This window comes from Rattus rattus, chromosome X (assembly GCF_011064425.1).
Source record: "Rattus rattus isolate New Zealand chromosome X, Rrattus_CSIRO_v1, whole genome shotgun sequence".
NCBI classification, from domain to species: domain Eukaryota; kingdom Metazoa; phylum Chordata; class Mammalia; order Rodentia; family Muridae; genus Rattus; species Rattus rattus.
In genome coordinates this window covers 80,284,454-80,295,249 of record NC_046172.1, presented here as the reverse complement: position 1 = coordinate 80,295,249, position 10,796 = coordinate 80,284,454, and the positions used below count along the sequence as shown (strand labels likewise).

At 37.1% G+C, this 10,796-nt stretch overlaps 1 protein-coding gene across 1 annotated transcript; it reads left to right on the top strand.

Annotated features, from left to right (window-relative positions):
* Positions 1–1,111: 1,111 nt before the first annotated feature.
* LOC116888017 (cyclin-D-binding Myb-like transcription factor 1) lies at positions 1,112–2,566 on the top strand. The gene is given in 3 exon segments (XM_032889431.1): positions 1,112–1,502; positions 1,505–2,034; positions 2,036–2,566. Coding segments are annotated over 3 exon segments (1,452 nt in total).
* Positions 2,567–10,796: the final 8,230 nt, after the last annotated feature.

The window sequence follows — 10,796 nt, the reverse complement described above, 5'->3', positions numbered from 1 at the left end:
TTCCTACATAACAGAAAAAATGAAAATAATACCCTATAAATGTTTTAAATGTTATGATATAAATGCCAATAAAACAAGACAAAGTATTGCACTCATCCACATTAGTTTTGAATACACGTTATCAAAAGATCATCAGAGAAACATGAAATTGAATAATTTATGTTCTAATTTTTAGAAAAGGTGTTTATACATGCACACACATATAAGAGCTCGATTAACAACAAGATAATGCTAGTGAAATATTAAACTCAGTATGAAGGCCATTGTTTTTTTTTATTATAAAGAAATATTTGTCGTATTAAATCGGTGTCAGATACATTCGACATACATTAACTTTTTGTAACACTTACTTGTCAGACTACAAGGTTTTAGGGTATCTTTCCCACTTTCTGTGGTTTGTTTTGTTTTGTGCATATCCTTTATTGTGCAAAAATGTGAAACAAAAAGCACACTGCTATTAAACTCTTCCACATGAACAAGTTAAATTACAATATTTTTTAATTATTTTGATGAACTTGGGTACTGTAATGTTCTATTATCTGAGGATCCTTGGTTTCTGAAAGTCAGACTTAACTTCCTTCAGGAGGTGACTGGTGAAATTTTTACATTTTTATGGAAGTGAAGTGGGAAAGTCTCTTAGTACCTAAATTTTTCTATATTCTAAATTCAGTTGACAGAGATGCCAAAGTTCATTTTAGTGTTGGTATATGTTTGGTAAATAAATACAATGAAAATATAAAATCTTTCTAAGTATCAATTAATGGGTAACTAATATTTTTATTTTTCAGCATTGAAAGGTATATTGAAATAAATCAGCAGTTCTCTGAAGTTTCTGTACTTAAATATTGCAGAGACACTTGAACTTGTCCTATACTCTCAGGACATTACCATTGGGCATTGACAACTAGACCAGAAGAAAAGATAAGGTCAACATCACTAATGCCAGCAATTTTTACTGGGATATCAGACTCTCAATTCTAGCTAAATGAGTGCTCACTAATGTCAAACAGGCAAGTGCTACAAATAGCACCGTTTTTATATTATCCAGATTAAAGGAATGAGGCTTGATTGTATGGAAAGCAGCTGATCTAGCCTGTGACTAGATTTGAGGATGAGCATATGTGAAGAGGTTTCTGAGGAACTAGCACATCAAGTTGTGAAATCTGTCTTTGTTATTGAGGACACAGGCAGGAACCTCATTCCTTGCCTTCAAAATGAGGCTGATGAAAGGGAAAATCATACTGAACCTCTGTTTAAGAGGCCTTGTTTGTCTCCAGAAGTTGATTCAACTCCTTGCATATCAGCTCTTGCATTCCCACTACAGGAAATACAGCAGAGCTTTGATTTGGTCACAAGCACAGTCACACAAATGGCAGGTGAAGAGGTTGCTGCAGCATCTATGATGCCATTCCAGATTATACAGAATGTCAGTCCACATGAAGTATTTTCATTGGCTAATGTGGAACAGTCAATAGTTAGCCAAACATGGTTCACAGGTAAAAAGTTAAGGATGCTCTAGCTAATCAAGGACATAAATGGAAGCAGGGGATGTGGACCAAGGAAGAAACAAATATTTTGATGAGCAACATTGAACAGTATATGAAGGAACATGGAGTAGAGAATCCTGCAGAAATCATTTTTAAGATGTCAAAAGGTAAAAGAAAAGATTTCTACAGGTTTATCTCATTTGGTCTGAATCGACCTTTGTTTTCAATCTATAGAAGAGTAATCCGAATGTATGATGACAGGAACCATGTGGGTAAGTACAGCCCTGAGGAAATAGAGAAGCTCAAGGAGCTCTGGCAGAAGCATGGCAATGACTGGATAACAATAGGGGCCATGGGAAGAAGTCAAATCTTCTGTCAAAAGATGGATTGGCGATTAATGAAGATATACTGGCAGGGAAATGGACGAAGAAGAAGAACAGATTCTTGGAATCTGCCGGTTCATGAGTTGACAGGCACGAGGTGGATGAGAGAAAGTCCTCAGGGTGTGTGTTGGGCAACAGTGGCTCAACAAGTGGGTACTCGCTCAAGCAAAGCAGTGTCGTGCTAAATGGCTCAATTATCTGAACTGGAAACAGACTGGAGGTATTGAATGGACAAGGAAAGATGAAGTCACTCTCATCCTCAGGCTAGCAGAGCTTGATGTAGCTGATGAAAGTGAAATTCGCTGGGATGAATTAGCTAAAGGATGGGAGAGTGTTCGTTCACCACAATGGCTGCGAAGTAAATGGTGGAACATCAAAAGACAAATCACAAATCACAAGGATTTTGCATTCCCTGTCCTAGTAAGATGTCTTCAACAAGAATATGAAAGACAAAACGCAAGCCTCAGATTTTGGAAGAATAAATCTGGATCTGACATGTCAGACAGCAACCCTGATATCAGTGTTCAACAAATCTCCTTTGGAGTCACAAGTATAGAAGATAACAACACATCTATCTGTCCAGTCCCCATGACAGGATCGCAAATTACACTCCAACTCCTTCCCAGGTCCTTAACAGACTTACCTGCTGCTGTTGGTGACTCTGAATCTATAACCCTGCCCACTGGACCACAGTAGATATTTGAGATTCTCCCCTATTTCCATTTTTGTTCCCTCACCTTGCACCTATTGTCTTCAAACAAGTTCAACTTATTGTCTTCTATTAACTCTTACCACTTATACCACAGTAAACATAACAGCTGCTGCACCTGCATCTCCTAACTGATTACATTTCACCCTTTATCCCTCAAGCATCCTGTAGAGTATTCCAGTCAATTTTACCTGAAATGTCATATACAAAGAATCATCTGTTGCTGAAAAGTGACATTGCTTTTTCCACATCCCAAGCAGAATTTTCAGTCCATAGTATCACCTACATATTTTTTCTGATTTTCATGGACTACTGCTCATTCAAAGCAAAAGAAAAATCACTGAAAGAATTATTTAACTATATGGCTCTGCTGCCATAATTTGATGATGCTCTTATTTATAAATTCAGAGGCCCAAACAGCATAGAATTAATGAACTGTGCTAAGAGTTCAACAGAAGAATTCCCCAACACCAACCAATATAATAAATTCACTCAGATTTATTGGGTGCTTGTGTTTCTGAGTATTTAGTCACTCAGCATAGTAGAGCAAGTACATTAAACAAATGATACCAAAACCATGGTTTGTGCTCCTTCACTTCCTGGCTTGATCAAGGCAGGGGATTTTACATGTACTAAATCAGTTTTGCCTGTCAGAGCACTATGTCTCATAATAAAAAACTAGTAAATATCAAATACCATTGATTCTCCTTGGGCATCCTTCTTTGTATAGACTTTTAAGGATATTGGACTTGTCTAATGTTACTAGTGTATGCTTATGAACATGCAAGGATGTCAAAGATGTGTTATAGTGTCACAGAGGAACAAAAGAAATGCCCAGGAGACATCATTGAAAGCAACGAACATTATGTCTATGCCCTTTTTTCACTATTTTCAATATATTTCACATCTAATTTTATGACAGTTTGTGAATGGACAGATTAATTGCACATATCCCTGTGTTAATGCCATCAGTAGGAAATTACTTTTTATACCAGCTACTGGAAATTGTTCACGTAACCAAAGCTTAACTGCAGTAAAATTTATTCCTATATCTCTGACATAGTAGTAATTTGAGGCTAAATGAGGTTTGATTAAATTTCACACAAGTCCTAACAACATAGGTTAGTGCTTACTGTTTATAAATACAGGGGCTTGTAGATATAATTTGTGATAGTTACTCTTAGTTAACCCATTGTTGACAGCTGGAGCTGATTTATGTAGAAAAAGTAGAAAGTTAGTAAAGAAAAGTCATTACAGTTTTGCTGTTCTTTAAGAGAACATGAGTTAAAAACCAAATCCACTAGTAGCTAAGAAGTTTCCAACCTCTCATCAAAAAACACTAGTTTATACTTAGCACACTGAACTAAAACTAAGTGGAAAAAGAGGTACACTACCTGTACCTGATAACCAGGGCACTTTATTACATGTTATATATCATATTATATATTTTATACATATCATGATATTACATATCATATACATATTATATATCAATTACACAGAATTTAAAGAAGGAACTTGAGTTGTACCTCAGGCAATCTGCTTCATTGATGTCATCTTTAAAGACAAAGTTTACATCTGTAACAAATGGAACAGATCAATATTCATTCCTACTGGTTATGCTTAAACTGTCTTCTACATTTTAATAGACATGATTGCTGTAAAAATTCAGAAAAGTGTAGTAATATAATTTTATTATTTATAATTACAAGCATAATTAACTATTTCACATTAACAGACTATGAAAAGTATAAGAAATGTTGGCTGGATACTGAACAATTTGTGTGTGTTCAATTTAAGAAGAATTGAAACTATCTTCTTACAATGAAAATATTTAAGATACGTTTTTGGGTGTTTGTTGAAAATTTCATTCTACATGAAGGGATGTTTAGAACAATCATGTAGACTTCTGTCATGATAAAATGTTCAGTATTTTAGGACACAGAATTTGTTAAGAAAATTGAAGGTCATTGGGCTGTTTCCTCCTCTATACTGCCCACACAATGCATTGTTCAAAAAAATTCCCTATTATATATCAATGAGTAATGTAGAGTAGGGTAGAGTAGGGCATACACTGATCTCAATAAAATTACTGGTCATTTCTGAGTACTAAAATACTTTTAGTCATGTATATTCCTGAGAGTCTTCTCTTTACCTTGGTATCTCACCTGATGCAAATGATTATATGTTTTTACCCATGTTTATGGATATTACCACATATATCAAAAACATAGTAAATATATCTTTTTCTTTCTCTCTCTCTCTCTCTCTATATATATATATATATATATATGTGTGTGTGTGTGTGTGTGTGTGTGTGTGTGTGTTAAAGAATGAATGCAGGTTAAAGTGACTGCAGTAGATTACAGATGCGTCAGAATCAATCTAATATAAGTCCAAGTTCTTATATTCAGCTGACAAGACAAATAAATGAGGAGCAACCCATTGAACTTGTTGCTATCTGCTTTAAATATGATTCTGAAGAAATCAAGGTAAAAGGACAGAGCATGATCCAAAGCAAGAAATGGATCATATGCTGGTGTATACATACAAACTGAAGAAAGGTAGACAGTTGATTCTGCTGCATCAGCACAAAGGAATACAAGGGATTGTGAAATCCCTTGTCCTTTATCTTCTTACTGGTATTAAATGCTGGATGGAGGTGGATCCATGACAATACAGTAGTTACATGTCCCTCACTTCATGGAATCTTGGTGAGATAGTTTGACCTTCTTCTCAATCTGGTGTGTCTAGTGTTTTCTAAGGCTGAGTTTCCTTGATAGAATTTCAGGATGCTTATATAGCTTCACAGTTCTAAGCTGCTCCAAATATTATGTAAGTTAGCTAACTTTCTACTCACATAAATAAGCAATTAAAAAATCTTTACTGAATGGATGGTGGGGCCTAAGTGATGCTGCAGGTTTAGGTCTACCCATGTGGTTCAGTCATACTTACCCTTAAAACAGACTCAAACATGTTTTAAAAACATAGTCTTTGAGGGCAATGCCACAGACTGGAATGGCAATATTTTATACAATATGGATTAATTTAGAGTAGGGCAGAGAATGATCTTAGCAAAACTACTATTTCGTGTCTTAAAAGACCTGTGATCTATTCAGAATAGGACAGAGAACAGACTCAAGCAATGTTTGAGGATAATTTATTAATTTTTTTAAAGAAAAAACTCCGGAATGGACAAGCTGTAAATTTAATAGGAGATTGGGATTTACAGGAGGAGAAGGAATATGATTTACTTGTGAATCTATGTGACTTATTCTGCTGTGAATAAAGACAATGTTTATTTTGAAATTGATGTCATCTAGAAATTCAGGAATAGGACTTAGTTCTCTAAGTAATTAAAATGTAGAAAAAAGTGTTTTTGCAAATTCTTCTTGAGAGTTGTCTTAGTCAGGTTTTTTATTCCTGTACAAAACATCATGACCAAGAAGCAAGTTGGAGAGGAAAGGTTTTATTCAGCTTATACATTCACATTGCTGTTAATCACCAAAGGAAGTCAGGATTGGAACTCACACAGGGCAGGAAACAGAAGCTGATATAGATGCCATGGAGAGATATTACTTACTGTCTTATTCTCTTATAGAATCTAAGACTACCAACCCAGGGATGGCACCTCCCTCAATGGGCCGGGTCCTCCCCTGTTGATCACTAGTTGAGAAAATGCCATACAGCTGGGTCTCATGGAGGCATTTCCTCAACTGAGGCTCCTTTCTCTGTGATACTTTCAGTTTATGTCAAGTTGACACATAAAACCAACCACTACAGGAGCCTTGCCAGAGATAGCATATGATACTAGACAAATTAGGTTTTCTTAAGGTCCTTAGTCTTACAATAGAAGAATTTTAGAAAGAACTCTCAAGGACAGAGAACAGACTCAAGCAATGTTCAAGGAGAGTTTATTACTCTTTACAGGAAAAACTCCAGAATAAACAAACTGTAAATTTAATAGGAGATTGGGATTTACTGGAGGAGAATGTATGTGATGAACTGGCATGGAGGTTAGTCACTTTGTTGCAGGCAGCCCAAAGGTAGCAGCCATGAGAAAAAGAACAAGGAAGCTTATGTATAGGACTATAAAATACTTAGATTTTGGCTAGCATCTAAAGAAAAAAAAACAAAAGGAAAAAAATAATAATTATGACTTTCCCAGTAAGAACTCAGAAATATAGACAGACTTGGGAAGGCCCTGTGATGTTCACAACTATTTCATAAGAGCCCAGGGAATTGGGGAGGAAAAGTATTTTATGTTAAGGTAAATCCATCATTCCAGGAATGGTCTCCTACTCATTCCTGACATATTAATAAGCCTTATGGAACATGTCTCTACCTAAAGATAAATTCCATTCGTTACAAGATTCACCAGTGTCACTCTCATTGACTCATGTATTGAGCTTCACAAAATGTGCTAAAACATCACATCGTTAAGGGAGAAATAATTTAGACTAGCACTAATTCCCCATGCCATATGTTGGTGTATTGTGAGGTGGTTACTGCTGTGCATTAAGATTATTTATTCCACTGATTCCAAGAAGTACTTGGTGACAGGAATCTGATTTTGCTGTCTCCTGAAAGGCTCTGCGAGAGCCTTACCAATACAGATGCAGATGCTAGTAGCCAACCATTGGAGTGAGCACTTTGACAACAATGGAGAAGTTAGCTGAAGGACTGAAGAAGCTGAAGGGATTTGCTATCCATAGGATGAACATCAATATCGACTAACCACACACCCCAGAGTTCCCAGTAACTAAACCACCAACCAAAGAGTACACATGTATTGACCTATGGCTCTAGCTGCATATGAATCAGAGGATTGCCTCATAGAGAATCAATGGGGAGGGGAGGCCCTTGATTCTGTGGTGGCTTGATGCCCCAGTGTAGGAAATGCTAGGGTAGTGAGGCAGGAGTGGGTAGGTGGGTGGGGAGCTCTCTCTTAGAATCAGGGGTCGAAGTCAGGACACAGGATGGGATTTGGAGTTTGTGGAAGGAAAACCAAGAAGGGGGATAATGTAAATAAATAAAATAACCATATATGTATGATTTATTCCTTCTGCCTGGGATCTTTCTTGCCTGAGAATATTCAGATTCCTTGCCCCCAAGTTTCCACTTGACTTATGGCATAAGAGTAACCAGAGAAATTTTCTTCCTGTTTTAGGAGACAAGGGTCACTAATGGAGAAATACAGAATATGCCCTATAGCCATGTTTGTGATAGCAATAATATAAGGCTTCTCAATGTTAGAGTAGTGTATCTGACTTTTTGCTCTTATAAACCCTACAATAAGTAAGTCTTTTCTTGTATTATTATGCTAGTTAGTCTGTTTGCTTATATGCTTATATTTAACAGTCAGTTATATTGTTTAATTGAAAGCTTGTACAATATACATTTAGTAAAATTGTAGTCTATGAAATTATAATGTGGGCTAGAGATATGGTCAGCAATTGAGGACATTGGGTGCTCTTCCAGAGGACATAGGTTCAATTCCCAGAATACATATTGTGACACAAAACTATCTATAACTCCAGTTAAAGAAGAGCAAACAATGTATTTTGCCTTCACTGGACATTGGACATACACAAGCTGCATAAACACATACAAAAAAAACTTTTAACTGGGGTACAATGCGACAGGCTATTCATGCAGTGAGCTCTAAACTCAGGAGTCTCTCTGGAAACTTGACTCATCCGTCTTTTATTGAAATCATACAAGGAAGTTAGGTTACAGAGCTCCTAGGGGTATGGTTAAATGCTTCTCTCTTTTTCTGTGTAAAACATTTCTTGTGATTTAGGAAGTACATATGTAGAACAACAAAAAGATCTCATAAATTATCAAAGTAAGATTTTTTGTAGCAAGCACTTTTTTTTTCAAAATCTCTGACAAATAACTCAGTGAGGTTAGCAATACATAGCAATCAGAGACATTACCAGAGACAGTGTCACTTTTACAAAGTCACTGCTTGGCCTATCTTTTGAGACATGTGCTACATATAGATGCATAATTCTCTTTTGTTGGGAATACATTCCAAATTTCCAAATCCTAAAAAATATAGCAAAGGTCTGTTCATACTGTGTACTTTCTAATACTTCCCATTTCCTGGGAATTAAACTAACCTATCATCTAAAAGTAATTCTCTTAATCATTTGGAGGTGCAGGGATTCATATATTGACTGAAACTTTGTAGGAACTATCTCTATGTTATTCTATCCTCAGTTTTGTGATAAAAAATGGCCCGGTTTTATTATACAAAATTGAGACTAAGACTAGGGGAACAGCTGCAGATTTATTCATATCTGCCAGTGGCTCAAACGAATGATGAACCATAATATATCAAACTTTCTCAAGATGATGTAACTATCACCATATCTAATTTTATATTGAGTGGAATTTCCCAAAGGCTGTAGAGCTTCTTCTATAGTTATATTTCTCTTGAATTCATAAACAACTTTTACTTTAATGAAACTGATTAACATCTATTTCCTGGATATCAAGCAGGCTCCTACTAGGTCTTGCAATGTCACTAAATACTAGTTTAATCAAGGAAGGAGGAAAGAGAAGGAACATTACATAGATAAAGAGAAAGCCAAGTTCTAAGAATAGTTGCCAAAATGACATCATGAGGTGCTTGCACCAAAGAAGCAGGTCTTGGGACCTCACAGTACTCATACTGGCTCTCACAAGATGCCATAACCTTGTGCTCTGAAACATCTGGGTGTCTACCATCAGAAGAGCAGAATTGTGAGAGTAAAATAATACATCTCTAAGAACAGGTAAGTTGCTAGCCATTACAAGTCATTTTCAAGTTCTTATCGCAGTTGTCTTTAATAAACATAATTTTATGTAATTTTAGAGAACATTATTCATATGAATGAAATGAAAAGCTAGTATCAAGAAGATAATCTTTAAATAGCTTAATGTAATATAGTAAATATCCTTTGTGATGGTTTGAATAAAAGGGCCCTTATAAGCTAATGTATTTGAATGCTTGGTCCCAGTGGGTTAAAATTTTTATGAAGGATTTGGGCTGGTTCTGTCCACGCTTCATACATACAGAACAAGTCGGGAGGACACAAAGGATCCTTCTTGAAACAGAGTATAAAGCTACAATACAGAGACCCCAAGTAAGGAAAAAAACCATCTTATATAGGAAACTATCTCACTAGAGACGGTTACTCTCTGGCTGGTCGCAACCAAACATCAGATGGCATTTCATATATACGTGTCCCCTGAGTGAGGAATTTGCTTCAGGCGCTGCGTATTGCCCTTTTACTAGGTGCATCCCTGCGGATATCGCACCATCATACAATGGAGAATGTGAGGGCAGCCCTCCACATCTCCCCTGTTCTGTTTTTTAAGCAAATAGGACACCCCATAAATGGGAGGGGTGAAGGCAGAGTCACATCCTCTGCACAAAGTTGGTGAACCTGTACAAGAGAGATGCCCTTAAGCTGTTTGTTGAGACCCAGGGCCTCCCGCCCGTCCCACTGCCATTTTTGAGGAGGGAAAACTGGGGCAGATACCCTCATGTAATATGACATGCCTTCCAGGGAGGCGTGTTTGGTAGAACTTCCTGTCGTACTCAGCTTTCGTCACTCCTCATGGGCTGCTCAAGCCGGACTCTCTAATCCTATACAATAACCGAGGGTTCTAGGAGGTGCAAGAGCTGTCCACCCTGAGCCTATTGTGTGAACATGGTCAACCAAATTGGCTGGCGGCTCCTTGTTCAAGGGCTACAAGCCCCTGGGCGTCAATTTGTCCCTCTTTGTTTGAAATCTCAATTTGCAAAGCAACCAGAGGCTTTAACACTAACCCACAGGACTGCTCCAAAAGTCCACCCCCACCCATTCCTTAAAATAAGAGACTGCTGAGGTATCAGGATGACAATCCTTCTGTCAAAAGACAGATCCAGTCAGGTAGGAGTTTACTTTGAAGATGGCGCTCTCAATTCCTAAGTGTCTGCTCAAAATCCGAGGTCCAATTCTGTAACAAATGCTGTGAAAGGTTTTTGGAACAAATTGGCAGCTTTAGTAATTGTTCATACTGTATAGATGTGACTTTAAAAGGCCGAGGGCTTTGTTTTCACAGCCAAGCTAGACCAGTTGCCATGGGGTGTCTGGCTGCTCTTGGATGAATCTATACATTGTTAACAAGCATGGGGCCTCCTTGTATCTGAGTGCTTGAAACTTGTCTGTCCAAACCACAGAG